General features: G+C 50.6%; 1 protein-coding gene across 1 annotated transcript; it reads right to left on the reverse strand.

Annotated features, from left to right (window-relative positions):
• Positions 1–3,104: 3,104 nt before the first annotated feature.
• Positions 3,105–12,004, reverse strand: fbxo5 (F-box protein 5). Its single transcript, XM_078405983.1, has 6 exons — positions 11,912–12,004; positions 11,780–11,828; positions 8,922–9,606; positions 6,872–6,962; positions 5,508–5,666; positions 3,105–3,353 (listed from the first exon to the last, which is right to left on the reverse strand). The coding sequence occupies exons 1-6, from the start codon at positions 12,002–12,004 to the stop codon at positions 3,105–3,107; spliced, it is 1,326 nt and encodes a 441-aa protein (XP_078262109.1).
• Positions 12,005–15,412: the final 3,408 nt, after the last annotated feature.

Below are 15,412 nucleotides of genomic sequence, written 5' to 3' on the forward strand. Positions count from 1 at the left end.
TCTCACCAGGGCCCTGTACAACCACAGTAGGACCTCCTTGCTCCTATACTCAAATCCTCTCGTTATGTGTGCCAACGTACCATTAGCTTTCTTCAATGCCTGCTGTACCTGCATGCTTACCTTCAGTGACTGATGTACAATTACACCTAGGTCTCGTTGAATCTCCCCTTTTCCTAATCCGACACCATTCAGATATTAATCTGCCTTCTTGTTCTTGCCACCAAAGTAGATAACCTCACATTTATCCACATTATACCGCATCTGCCCACTCACCCAACCTATCCAAGTCACCCTGCAGCCTCACAGCATCCTCCTCGCAGCTAACACTGCCGTCTAGCTTTGTGTCATCCGCAAACTCGGAAAAATAGGCCCCTTGGTCAACTCGTGAATGCCGTCTAAGATGCTCAAATAGGCTAGAACCATTTGCCCACGTCCCTCTAAATCTTTCTATCCATGTACCTGTCCAAGAATCTTTTAAATGTTCATATATACAGGCTTCAACCACTTCCTCTGGCAACTCATTCCACATACCCACTACCCTGTGTGAAAAAGGTGCCCTCGGGTTTCTATTACATCTTTCCCCTTAAAACTATGGCCTCTAGTCCTCGATTCCACAACCCTGGAAAAGACTGCATTCATTCAATTTCTTCACCTCACAAATTTATACACCTCCATAAGATTACACCGCAAGTCTCCTCCACTCCAAGGAATACAGTCCTAGCTTGCCAAATCACTCCCACTATCTCATTTCCTCAAGTCCTGGCAACATCCTTTCCTGCCCACCTTCCACTTTAATGGCATCTTTTCTAATGGGGGGTGCCCAAAACTGAACATAATACTCCAAGTGCAGCCTTCATCAATATGCTGTCCAATTGTAACTTAACATCCCAATTTCTATACTCAACTAAATTCATACTGAATTAACTGATGATGGCAAACATGCCAAAATTCCTCTTCACCAACGACGCTACTTTCAGGGAACTATGTACTTGCACATCTTGGTGCCCTACAACACAACCCAGGGCAACACTGTTCATTGCAAAATTCCTTCCCCGTTCTGACTTCCCAAAACGCAACCACTCAGACTGACCTGAATTAAACTACATTTGGCAACCCGTGGCCCAATTACCCTGCTGATCAAGATTCCACTGTAATTCTTGATAACTCTCTTCACTGTCTACGATACTCTGTTAAACAGGATAGCCTTGTACAATCACATACCAATCATTGATACAGATGATACAGAGGAGCCGTTGCCAGCCAGTAGCTCCAAGATGTTTTGTCCAGTCATGTTTTCAGTGAGTGGAAGGGTGAGATTCGCTGCAAATCTTGATCCGCGATCTCACGTACACGCCTTGTGTTCAATTCTCTTTGCACTGCTGCCAAAGGTTGGCTACTCAATGACCCCAATTCCAACACCTCCCCGTCAAGGCACCCGACCAGGGACTAAATAAATATCTGTCTTCCCATTTATGAACATATGATGGAAGAGACTGATTGAAGTCTCACCCACATCGCACACAGCCTCACCCACATCGCACACAGCCTCACCCACATCGCACACAGCCTCACCCACATCGCACACAGCCTCACCCACATCGCACACAGCCTCACCCACATCGCAGTCTCACCCACATCGCACACAGCCTCACCCACATCGCACACAGCCTCACCCACATCGCACACAGCCTCACCCACATCGCACACAGCCTCACCCACATCGCACACAGCCTCACCCACATCGCACACAGCCTCACCCACATCGCACACAGCCTCAAGGAAAGGCTTTGTTTCTTCCTTCTCCAATCGGCTGAGGACCAACAGAACAGATCCTGAAACCACTGGATAGACAAAAGTGCTGGAATAACTCAGTGGATAAGGCAGAATCCCCAGCGACAATTAACAGGTGACGTGTTGGGTCGGGACCCTTCTGATCCAAAGCATCACCTGACCATTTTCTCCAGCGATGCTGCCTGACCGACCAGCTGTTGTTACTCCAGTAATGGTGTCTATCTTTGGTGTAAACCAGCATCTGCAGTTCCTTTTTCATTACATACTGAAACCACTGATCTTTGCTGAGGGCAGTTTACTCCGTTCATCAAATGCTGGTGAAAATGAAGTGGTGAGGGAAGCGGAGTGGGAAGTGCTCAAAATGTAGCCCTCCCAAGAAAGTGGTGTTCAATTGCAAGGTCCTGGGCTTGGAACTGGATGGAGGTAGCAGTCTGAATATCTTAGACCTGTACCTCAAACTGATTCAAGTAAAAGCATGTAACAAAGCCAGCATTTAGATTCTTCTGTCAGCTCAGCAATAGCATCGTGAAGGTCAAACTTCCAGGGTCTCTCTGCAGCCCATCAATCTCAAAGCCTCAAGTGCAATCCAAGCCACACATGAGACTAATGTGAAGCGAATTGACGGACACAATTTAAGCCCCTTCTCCACCCCACCTCAATCACAATGCAAAACTCATCCATGTCTCAGTTATGTAAGGGATCAGGCAATTGGAAAAAGGTTTTCATGCATTTATTGAACACTATACAACAGCAAGACCGAAGGAAATAATTTACACCAAAGACACTTAAAAGACAGTAAAAGGACACTAAAGATGTATATTTTGATGCTGCAAAAAAAAAAAGAACCAATATTTTTGTATAATTATACACAAGGTTGTTATATATATATATAAAAATATGCACCATAACTCAATAGAGGCGACATCGTTTTAAATAAATGTGTGTAACGATATCAATGCTTCCACCATTAACACAAGAATACCTGCGACCATCTTATTTTGCACTCAAAACTCTTTGGTATTTCATATATAATTATTTTTTTAACATTTTGCATTGCTTTACATGGGATTAAAATTTTTACATTTTCCATAAAAAAATCTTTAAAAAATGTTTTTGCAATGCCCCTTTAGAACAGTTATTGGGGAACGAATCTAGAAAACAAAAATATACATTTATATTCCTGCAATTGCATTTAGATGCACACACCTCAGTTGCGTACCTCACACGGGAACATTCCACCATGTTAAATGCACGCACGCTGCTGTGACACACACATGCCACCATATCACTCACACACACGTACATAGCAGTGGTCAGAGTCTCCGCAGGTTCTGCTTGCTCTTTTTGCTTCCGACTAGTGGATGCGCCCTGGAGTTGCTGTGGAGACGGTGCCGGGCACACAACTTGGAGCCATGGAAGAAGTTCAAGCACAGGGAGCAGTAGTCGAAGGCACAGACCTCACTGGTACAGACCGCCCGCTCCTCGCATGGCAGAAACTTGGCCGGAGACGCACAAAGAGGGCATACCTTTAGCACCTCGTCCTGTTTTAGTGTCTTCACCACCTGAAAGAGGTTAGGGAGAACTTGATTGAAAGATACAGCATGGAATCAGGACCTCTGACCAGACAAGTCCACACCTTTTAAACTAGCTCAATGCTATCACTTTCGCCATACACACTAAGGGCAATTAACCTAAAAAAACCCGCGCATCTTTAGGATGCGAGAGGAGCACCCAAGGAAATCCATGGGATAACAGGGAGATGGTGCAAACTCCATACAGGCAGCACCAGAGGTGAGGATTGAACCCGGATCGCTGGCGGCACGAGGTAATGAACTGGAGAAAGTGACTCAGCAATGAACATGTCAGCAATGAACTGAGGAAAGTGAGTTTGACCTCAGACAGAGCTGGGGGAGGTGGCTTGAATGTGTCAAGGCTGTCTTTATTTTCAAAACACAAGAAAACAAGAGAGAATTAGGCCACTTGGCCCCTCAAGCCTGCCCCAACATTCAATACGATTATGGCTGATCTGTCGAATTGCCTGCACTCAGTTTTAAATGACCAGCCTTGCAACTTACAATAATGGGAGAATTCGCAAAATATCCCCAGAGGACATAGGTTTAAGGTGAAGGGGAAAAGATTTAATAGGAATCTAAGCGGGAACTTTTTTGCACAAAGGGTGATGGGTGCATGGAACAAGCCACCAAAGGAGATATTTGAGGCAGGGACTATCCCAACATTTAAGAACCAGTTAGATAGGTACATGGATAGGACAGGTTTAGAGGAATATGGACCAAACGTGGGGCAGGTGGGACGAGTGTAGCTGGAAAATGTTGGCCGGTGTGGGCAAGTTGGGCCGAAGGGCCTGTTTCCACACTGTATCACTCTATGACTCTATCCTATCGTGAACCTTAGAATCTTGTGTTTCCATAATGTCACTCCTCATTCTCCGAACCCCTGGAACAAAATTCCAAATCCAACTATGGACATCCTCGGGACGTGTGGATGGTGTTGAAAAGGAGCAAAGGCAGTGAGACAGAATGGGAGAGGGCCCTAAACAATTTTGATCCACAGCAGATTGTCTAATGCAAGCTTGCATGCATTTTTCCTCATGATATAGCATGCCATTCAGCCCACTGCATCTATACTAGTTCATAGAGCAATCCTTTTCCTGCACTAATGTTCCCTGTATCTATCAGGTATTGCATTCCCTAATGATACTTGGTCAGCTCCATTGGGTAAACCACATCAATCACACACCCAACACCAATCTTCTCATGCAGACCTTTCATTCTGAGTATCAGCATGGGAAGAAGGTAGAAAATGGACTGTGTGGACTCCACATTGTCATCAGAACAAGCGATGTACATAAGCCACGGTAGAGTCTCGATTTGCACCCCAGAGTCCTGCGTTTTCTCATTTGCACTCTCTCTGTATAACGGTAATGCTATAACACTAACATCTGCAGTCCGGTATTTTTCTCTTTGCATTACCTACAGTACTTGTGTATGGTTTGATTGCACTCATGAGTACTATGATTTGACTGGATCGTACACAAAGTGTAATTTCAGCACACATGACAATCACAGACCAAACTAATACCAAACGATTCAAGGAGGTTCGCAAAGTCCCCTTAAAAGAATGTAGCTTCCTGACAGTTTGCAGGCTGAACCGCAAGGCCATTTGTTGGGAGCAGAAGTCCAGCAAAAGTGGCCGGATGACTACACCATCTCACAACACCACACTGCCATTTAGCCCATTGAATCTATACTGGGCCATAGAGCAATCCTTTTACCTCACAGATTCTCCCTGTAACCCATTCTCCACACATTCCCATCAACCCCCCCCCCCCCAATTTCACCACTCAGCCACACACTAAAGGCAATTAATCTACCAACCAGCTCATCTTTGAGATATGGGAGGCAACTAGAACAGTCAGAGGAAACCCGGGAGAACGTGGTCACAGGGAGAATATGTAAACTCCATACAGATTGCACCCACCGGAGGTCATGATCAAGCCTGGGTCAGTGGAGCCGTGAGGCAGAAGATACATCAGCTGCACCCCTGTGCGACCTCGAGTTAAGGGATGGATCAGTCAGGGCACTTGAAGCATGGGTGGGAGCTCACAGGGTAGAGAACATTCCCTCCAGCGAGACAAGGGATACATTGGGAATTATCGCCCAGCTCCCAGGGAGCTGAACACCGTGGAAAATCATTACCTGTTGGTGCCGGATGCTCTTCTGGGAAGCATTTGCAGACCTGGGCTGAGCGGCAGGCCGGAGCCAGGAGAGGGCTGGCTGAGCAGAATCCCTGCTCTGGCACTGGATGGACGTGAGCGCTCCACGGGTTGCCACATTCTCTCGCTTGGCAGCAACAACCTGATAGCAGCAACAACAGACAGTAAGTAAATGAAGCTGCAGTCGATTTAGCCCCTCTGACCTCTTCCATCCCCCCCCCCCCCCCGGGAACCCCAAACCTCAACCAGTCTTCTCCTTCAGAAATATCTCCCAACACCTTCAGCCTTCCCTCAAGGTGACCAGACTCACCTCTACGTCCAACCCTCCACACAGTAGCTCGTCACGCATGGAACCCCATAACTCCCGACTCCCTTGTAGTTTAAATGCCTAACAATTCCCCCCTGAATATATTCAATTGTTCCACTGATAGAGTCACAACCCTCAGAACATCAATGACAACCCTTGTCATCTGAAAGGAGTGATCCCTCTTTTCTATAGCCATGCTCTTTGGCTCTAGATCACCCACCAGGAGTGACTGGACTGAAACAGATAGGTCTGTAAATGGCATGACAGGATAGATGCTGAGATGTTTTCACCAGTGGAGTGCGACTTTCCTACGAGCACAATCTCTTGAACTAACCTGCCTTAATCCTACTTCAGCAATAGAAAACTACGGACTACCTTTTGAGCTACCTTGGAATTGGTTTCTGATTTATGTATTTTTGCACTATTGTCTGCTTTTAGCACACTCTTTTTTCACTGTGCAATTTCTTGGAGAATGTGTATTTGGGTACAATTTATATATAATGCATGTTTTTACGTGTTGTCCGAGTCTATGTGCCTTTTGTTGCTGCTGCAAGCAAGATTTGCATTGGCCAGCTCACCGCATTTGCGCATATAACAATAAACTAGAACATTTGAAACTAGGGGATATAATTACAACATAACAAGGCAGCCTGTTAAAACTGAGGCGAGCAAAAATACCTTGCAGAGGGTGGTGAACCTCTGATGGATTGTACAGCCTAGATCTTTGCAAGCAGATAAACCTTCGAAAAAGCAGGGAGTTAAGGACAATGGCACAGAAAAGGCCTGAGGCCTAGTGCTGATCAGCCACAATCACAATGAATGGTGGGCCAGGCTTGAGGGGCTGACTGGCCTGTTCCTATTTTCTTGTACACTCATGATCCGCCATCAAGATACCTCAAATTCCCATTTTACCTCTCCAACTTCTAGACTCCATTGACCCAACCAGCTCAACCTCTGTATTTTGCATCACACCCCAGTACAAGTTTTGAGAGGGACTGACAGGAGAGGCGAGCAGAGTCTCCCACAGAGCAGTGACTCACCCTTTGTGTACGAGAAGCCTTCTTCAGGGCTTGGTTAGCCCTTTTGTCACCGCAGATAATCTTCTTCCACATCTTACACACCTTGGCACAGCTGTTGAGAACAACAAACAGATTTTGTCACTGGGGCCAAAAGATTGTGTCACTGGCATCCAGATGCTTGGATATTGACCTGGAGTCAATGGGATCAAATCACACCACAGCAACAAGGGAAATAAATTTATGTCATTAAATAAAGCTTTTACAAACGTCAACAGCAGTCACGGTGACTGCCAACCCAGGGAGGTGTTGTAAAATTTCTTCTAACTCACTTAGGCCCTTTAAGGAATGCACAAATTTGAATCCCTCCTGAACAGCTGTGGAAGTTAGGTCAAGTAATTAATTTAATTCACGACATGAAAACAAAATGCTAGCTTTGTGACAGTTTGTACGTTCTCCCCGTGACCTGCGTGGGTTTTCTCCGAGATCTTCGGTTTCCTCCCACACTCCAAAGACGTACGGGTATGTAGGTTAATTTGACTGGGTAAATGTAAAAAAAGTTGTCCCTGGTGTGTGTAGGATAGTGTTAATGTGCGGGGATCGCTGGGCGGCGCGGACTTGGTGGGCCGAAAAGGCCTGTTTCCGCGCTGTATATATATGATATGATATGATCAAGGTTTTACAGGATTGCTATACAAGCCCAGATTATTTTCTCTGGAGAGCCGGTGGCTGAGGTGCAAGTCATTTCCCTACGGTAGAAGTGTCAAACACTAGAAGGCATATATTTAAGGCAGGAGGGGGAAGGTTTAAAGATTTGTGAGGTAAGTTTATTTATATTACAGAATGGTAGGTGCCTGGAATGTGCTACCACGGATGGTAGTGGAAGCAGAAACACTCAAAATATTTCAGAGACATTGAGATAGGCACATGATCAGGCAGGGAATGGAGCGATGTAGATCATGTGTAGACATATAGGATTAATTTAACATCATGGGTAGCACAGACAGCAGGGATGGATGGGTCTATTCCTGCACTGTAATGTTCTATGTGACCCATCTAGTTCTCTGATGCTGCCTGACCCGCCGAATTATTCCAGCACTTTGTGTCTTTTTTTTCTCTCCGTATAACTCATACCCCCTAATTCCAGGCTAATGTCTTCCTGTGGAGCAGCAAGTTTCCAGGGAGAGTGGAATACTGAAGTACTCCACACCCCGGCTCCAGCCCGTTCATGCAGCCCAGCACGTATCCTGGATCAAAGAGTGCTTTGATCGGAAATTTCCAATCAACTTACTCAATATCTCTGGAACATCCCGAACAATTTCCCAGGAACAGCTTCTTCCTCTCTGTTATCGGGCATCCCTGATCCTTCCAGAAGCTTGGGTACTGTATAACTCTACCTCCACACCATTGTAGTCATTGGACGTTGTCTCTGGAACCGTCGTACCATAATGCTGAGAACTATACTCCGCACTCTGAATCTTTCCCTTCGCCCTACCTATTGTACTTGAGTTTGACCTGATTGTATTTATGTATATTATTATCCACTTTGATTGAATAGCATGCAAAACAAAGCTTTTCACTCTAGCTCGGTACGTGTGACTATCATAAATTTAAACCAGTCGGATGCTAAATTAATAAAGTTGGTGACTGCAGTACTGGGCTGAATGGACGGTCTTCCCAGCGGTGGCCATTACATCTGCCAGCCCCGTACTTCAAGGGTATGTGGCTGGTAATTTGCTGGCACCCCACCATTCTGATCAAACAAGTCCTGCACCACTCAGTTGACTGGATAGAATTACTGTACAAAGACCACTGTACATATAAAGTCTTCTGATTTTAGAAACATCAACTCTACTACTTCCCTAACCCAACCCCCTTCCCTGAGACAAGAGCTTTGGGTTTTGTCCACCTCTTGAAAAGCTGTAACCTCTCAGTAACAGTGCCCTTTGAAAGGAAAGGTTCGGCTCTGTCCCAGCTCTGTGTTAGACCAGAGGTGTGATGGTGCTCCTCAAGGCCCAAGGATCAGAGTGATAGAAGGTCAAGTGGGGTGGGTTGGGTCAGACCAGGAACTCACCAGAGGAGGTCAGCAGCAGGCAGGTATCTCAGAATCTGCCGCAGAATGTACGGGAAGCCCCTTTCTGACAGTTCCTTCCAAATGTCCACGTGCTCCAGCCCCATCTTCCTGCCGATGAGACGGTCGATGGGGAACGTTTGGGTCTGGAGTACTTGTCGGAGGGGGGACTGGTCGGGGCAGTGAAGCGCCTTGGCCAGGCCCACACTCTGGCACACTGCCCTCCCCACCTGCAGGGCCGGCAACATGTGCCACTTGCAAGGCCGTCGACTGCTGCGAGACGGAACTGTCGGCTTCCCGTCGGGCTCCGGCGTTCCTGGGGCTACGTGCTGAGACGTCGCCACCTCCTTCTCCTCCTCCTCTTTCTCGATCCCCGAAGCCCATTTCTGGTGTCGCTCTGCTCTGTCCGATGGATCCTCCGGAGAGCTCTCAGCTCCGTGATCGCCAAGGCTCCTCTCTCCCTCAGTGGACAGGGTGGAGATGTTCAGCAGGGACGTGTACCCACTGTCCCCGGACGGGGAATGCTTGTGGCCAGAAGAGTCGCCAGAGCAGCTCCATGTTTTCCGGACAGAATGGGTGTGGACTGTCCCCGTAGGATCTGGCGGTGGAGACTGTTGAGGAAAGGGCAGGCGAGGGACACGCCGCTTGCTCCTCATGTCCAAGGGATCGAGCACCTGCTCTTCCAGTCCTGAAGCAAAAAGGAAACATAGTTTATACAATGGAAAGACAGGGAGGTGGGGCACAGAGACTGAAACATAGAGCTGGGGATAGACAGCGCAGATGTTGCAAGCCCTGGGTCAGAGCTCAGTCTCCCTCACATCAGACGGTTGTAGACTCAGGACAGAACCCAAACCAAGTTTGGGATGGCACAGTGGTGCAGCTGGTAGAGCTGCTGCTTCACAGTTCTGGAGACCCAGGTTCGATCCTGACCCCAGGTGCTATCTGTGTGCAATTTGCACATTCTCCCCGTGAACGTTCGGGTTTCCTCCGGATGCTCCGGTTTTCTCTCACATCCAAAACGTGCGGGCTCCTATGTTAATTAGACTCGGTAATAACACCAGGGGGCGCCGCACGATGGCTGCCTCGCCTACAGTCTGTCTGTCCTTTTCAAACTCTTTTTGTTATTTTTGGTAAGTTTTAAAAGTTTGTGTAAATGTTCTCTGGTTTGCTTTATGTGTGGGGTGGGAGAAATCTTTTTTCAATCTCTTACCTTGCCGGAGATGCAATTGTTTTCCGGATCGTATCTCTGGTCGCTCTGCGGCCTAACATCACGGAGCTGGAGGTCTTGCCTGGGACTGACCTTGAGTCCCCGCGGGAGTGTGGACTTGTCATCTGAGCCTGCGATCCCTTGCCTGGGATCAACGCTCCAATGCAGCCTGCGGACTTTAACATCAGGAGCTCGCAGTCTCGGGTAGCTCCAAAAGCTGCACGAGGCTCGACTGGTCCCTACCCGGGGTAGATCGCCGGCGCGGGGAGCTGAGATCTCCCCCGCGATGCAGGAGCTTGATCGCCCCGACGAGGAAGGCTCGCCGCCGGCTACGGGAGTCAAGATCATCCCGTCAACGGAAGGTTAGAGCCCCCGACTGCGGGAGGACAAAGAAGGGAGAGATTGAACTTTTTTTTCACCTTCTATCACAGTGAGGAATGTGGAGGAGTCACTCTGGTGGATGTTCATGTTAAAATGTATTTTGTGTGTCCTGTTGCTTTTTATTGTTATGACTGTATGGCAAATGAAGCTCCTCGTATGTTGCAAAACATACTTGGCTAATAAAGTTTTATTGTGATTGTGGTAAATTCCCGAGTGCGGAGGGAGTGGTTGCAAAGTGGGATAACATAGAACAAGCATTTTTGGGTGACTGATGGGTCGGCATTGACTCGGTGGGCTGAAGGGGCTATTTCCATGCTGTATCTCTAAACTAATTGGCGTTCACAATGCTGTCTAACTTAAACCCTGCTCATTCACGACTATAGTTCACTTCTCTGGTTATAAAGCAAAATCTCTAGTGTCCGAGGCCAATATTTATCGCCTTTGCGTGGCAATTGTGAATCTGTCATTCCCGCATTGCTTATGCACGGGTAACAAATGACAGGCCAGGTTCTTGGGCTGTAACATGTTTTGGCCACATTGAGACTATGAAAAGAGTTGCAGGTGGATCTCTAAGCTAGTGTTATTTTAGGGAAGCTGCAGGTTGCTCAGGGGAATGTGGGTGTCAACGTACAAAAGGCAAAGTTAAAATGAAGTGCTGCAAGTAATGAGAAGACAAATGGAATGCTGGCCTTAATTGCAAGGGGAATGATCGACGTAGGGAAATCTTGCTACAAATGCTGGCAAGATCAGAAACAATACAATCATGGCCCAAATATTCCTCTGATGTTCTGACACTCAATAGACAATAGGTGCAGGTGTAGGCCATTCGGCCCCTCGAGCCAGCACCACCATTCAATGTGATCATGGCCCACTCCTCTCCTTGATCAGTGCTTCAGACTCATTTGATACATCTGGAAGAAATGGGGTCCAAACTTCATCCGACAGAGCACCAGCTTAGAGATCAGCTTTATAAGCCATTAAAGGCATACCTCATTGCAGTCTTGCAGGGTTTTTTCATTCGCACACTCTCTGTAACTGTAACACTATAATACTATATATTCTGCACTCTGATATTTTTCTCTTTGCACTTCTTCCAGAACATGCGTATGGTTTGATTGCACTCATGTATGATATGATTGGGTAGCAAGGCAATATTTTTCCATTGTATTTCAGTACTCGTGACGATCACAAACCAAAACCAAACAATTCAAGCAAGTTCTCAAAGTCTCCTTGAAAGAATGTAGCATCCTGACTATTTGCAGGGATCCCTGACCTGCGAGAGACTTTCGGGATTCTCCCTTCAGGAAAACCTCAGGCCCATCCTATGGGAGCATAAGTCCAGCAAAAGTGGCGGGAAGACCACGCTGTCCCATAACACCACACTGCCACCCATCCCGCCACACACTTGCTGCAGAGATTGTTGATCCCACGGCGGCTTCATCAACCAGCGCAGACCTCCTGCAGAACTGCCCAAACGGAGGACAACTACAGTTTTCATTTCCTTATTTAAAGTGGAAAAGCCGAGGAGACGGAGTTATCCACTGAATTTGGCGGTGGGACCAGACTTGGGAGTCTTGTGTGCAGTTCTAGTCGTCACTTATATTAAGAATGTCATTGTTGGAAAAGGTGCTGAAGAGATTCACCAGGATATTACTGGGACTTGTGCGATAGGAGAGGCTGGATGGACTGAAACTTTTCTCTTTGGCGTGTGGGAGGCTGACGGGTAAACCTTATCGCGGTGTACAAGGTGAATGAAGTGAACGCTCACTTTTTCAATTAACAAGGTGTTTTCGTGCTGTATACCTCTATCACCCTAAATGTTGGCCTAAACTCCCTGGACCTCAGAATAATACGATAAGGGAGCATCATTGCAAAATGAGGGTCTCCATTTCAGTTGGAAATGGGCAGTTTCCACAGCAGAAAGAGGTGGAGTGGAGGGCATATAGTTGAAAAGCCAAGATCTGCAGGGTATAGAGCAATGTTGGATTAGGCCAGGTGGTTTTCTTTTGGCCAGCACACACATTCCTTTCACCATAAGTTAACAATGATCATGTATTTCTCCCCTCCAAGGCTTACAAAACTTTAGAATTTCAAAATTCAAACCATCAGAAAATGTGTAGGTCAAGTCTTTGCAGGGGTCCAGATAATGGAGCTAATTGCTAGCCAAAGCAGGCTTGTGGGCCTGGTGGAGAACTCCTGTCTTATATGTCCTTAACTGTTGATCATCGGGTTCATCGCCTGACACTGAACTTAGGTGTGTTCTAGCTTTTAACTTTGTGCTTTTCAGAAGTATCAAGCAAGGTGGAGCACCGAGCACATGGAGTGGAAGCGAAATTTTAAGGAGCCCTGTGACCACTGGCAGATCGTAAGGTTACTGAGCATGGAGGTGGGGGAATGTGGACAAGAACGCCTCAGTGAACTGTAACTTGGGGGGAGAGAGAGAGGGGGGGGGAGAGAGAGAGAGGGGGGGAGAGAGGGAGAGAGAGGGGGGGGGAGAGAGGGAGGGGGGGGAGAGAGGGAGGGGGGGAAGAGAGAGGGAGGGGGGAAGAGAGAGGGAGGGGGGGAAGAGAGAGGGAGGGGGGAAGAGAGAGGGAGGGGGGAAGAGAGAGGGAAGAGGGAGGGGGGGGGGGGAAGAGAGGGGGGGGGGGGGAAGAGAGGGGGGGGGGGGAAGAGAGGGGAGAGAATTAACGGCAGCTTTCCGCCCAGCTCCCGCCTTTTCCTGCAGTCCCACCGGGGCCAGACCTACACATGATGGGGTCTTTCGGCCACTGTCACCGAGGTCGGTCCCCCCCCCCCCCCCCCCCCCAAGGCGCACCACGCCGAGGCGGGGAGGGGTGAGTGAGGTGAGGTGGGGTTTGGCAGACCAGGGGGCAGCCGGCTGGACCCAGCCCGGAGGGGGAGTGAGCCCCGACCCGACCTGGTGTCGTTGGAGCGCCAAAGATCCCGCGCTCTCTGCCACCGCCCGCCCCGGGCTCCAGACCCAGGGCACAGGCACCAGACCCAGGGCACAGGCCCCGGACCCCAGGGCACAGGCCCCGGACCCCAGGGCACAGGCCCCGGACCCCAGGGCACAGGCCCCGGACCCCAGGGCACAGGCCCCGGACCCCAGGGCACAGGCCCCGGACCCCAGGGCACAGGCCCCGGACCCCAGGGCACAGGCCCCGGACCCCAGGGCACAGGCCCCGGACCCCAGGCACAAGCACCAGACCCAGGGCACAGGCACCAGACCCAGGGCACAGGCCCCGGACCCCAGGGCACAGGCCCCGGACCCCAGGGCACAGGCCCCGGACCCCAGGGCACAGGCCCCGGACCCCAGGGCACAGGCCCCGGACCCCAGGCACAAGCACCAGACCCAGGGCACAGGCCCCGGACCCCAGGGCACAGGCCCCGGACCCCAGGCACAAGCACCAGACCCAGGGCACAGGCACCGGACCCCAGGGCACAGGCCCCGGACCCCAGGCACCAGACCCAGGGCACAGGCCCCGGACCCCAGGGCACAGGCCCCGGACCCCAGGGCACAGGCCCCGGACCCCGGGGCACAGGCCCCGGACCCCAGGCACAGGCACCAGACCCAGGGCACAGGCCCCGGACCCCAGGGCACAGGCCCCGGACCCCAGGGCACAGGCCCCGGACCCCAGGCACAGGCACCAGACCCAGGGCACAGGCCCCGGACCCCAGGCACAGGCCCCGGACCCCGGGCACAGGCCCCGGACCCCGGGCACAGGCACCAGACCCAGGGCACAGGCCCCGGACCCAGGGGCCTCCTCTCCAGCGCTCGGACTCGGCCCGGGATCGAGCCCCCCCACCATCCCCCACCCTAACCGGCGGGAGTGAGCGCACTCACCCGCTGTGCTCTCGGTTCTTGTCCTCCTCTCCAGGAGTCTGGGTCCCGGGGCCGGTCCGGTCCGGTATCTGCCCGTGTTGTGTGGCCCGACTCTCCGGTTGGGGGCTTCGTGCCCGGTGATCTCGCTCCTGTTACCCGGCCGGGATCTCTCACATCAGGCCCCTCTCTCGGGATATCCTCCGCTCCGTGCCCTGTCTCAGTCTGCCCCCCTCTACCCGGGATGTCTGTCTGTCTCTGTCTGCCCCCTCTACCCGGGATGCCTGTCTGTCTGTCTGTCTGCCCCCCTCTACCCGGGATGTCTGCCTGTCCCCCTCTACCCGGGATGTCTGCCTGTCCCCCTCTACCCGGGATGCCTGTCTCAGCTCGCCGTTTTGCCCCTGCAATCTCCCGCCCGGGGATGTCTCTGTCTCCCGCCCAGCTGTGAAAGGCGCTGAAACTTCTCGGCGCCGTCCTGTTTGAATTTGGTCACCAAACTTGGCATTGGTTGCCGGGCGGCCCAACCAGGCCCCGCTGTTGCCACCGGTCCCGCCCAGAGGAACAGACGCGCCCGCCCCTCGCCCTGCACTGCTCGACGCTGCTCGGCGCGCCTTCATTACAGGAGAGCAGAGCAGGGACAGGGAGAGGAGAGCAGGGACAGGGAGAGGAGAGCAGGGACAGGGAGAGGAGAGCAGGGACAGGGAGAGGAGAGCAGGGACAGGGAGAGGAGAGCAGGGACAGGGAGAGGAGAGCAGGGACAGGAACAGGAGAGCAGGGACAGGGAGAGGAGAGCAGGGACAGGAACAGGAGAGCAGGGACAGGAGAGCAGAGAAGAGCAGAGACAGAAGAGGAGAGTAGAGACAGAAGAGGAGAGTAGAGACAGGAGAGGAGAGTAGAGACAGGAGAGCAGAGCGGGACAGGAGAGGGCAGCAGGGCAGGGACAGGAGAGCAGAGCCAGGAGAGGAGAGCAGAGCCAGGAGAGGAGAGCAGAGCAGGGACAACAGAACAGAGCAGCTCCACAGATCAAGACCATAGAACATAACAAAAACAGGGACTGCTGTAAATAAAATTAGCAGCACCCAGTCA

Source organism: Rhinoraja longicauda, chromosome 9, assembly GCF_053455715.1.
Source record: "Rhinoraja longicauda isolate Sanriku21f chromosome 9, sRhiLon1.1, whole genome shotgun sequence".
NCBI lineage: Eukaryota > Metazoa > Chordata > Chondrichthyes > Rajiformes > Arhynchobatidae > Rhinoraja > Rhinoraja longicauda.

Coding starts and splice junctions, on each gene's coding strand:
- fbxo5 (XM_078405983.1), bottom strand. CDS start 12,004: ATGAAAACTGTAGTTGTCCTCCGTTTGGGCAGTTCTGCAGGAGGTCTG. Junction 9,607..11,779: donor ATCCCGAAAGTCTCTCGCAG/GTCAGGGATCCC, acceptor TTTTTGCTTCAG/GACTGGAAGAGCAGGTGCTC. Junction 3,354..5,507: donor AGAGCATCCGGCACCAACAG/GTAATGATTTTC, acceptor AACCTCTTTCAG/GTGGTGAAGACACTAAAACA.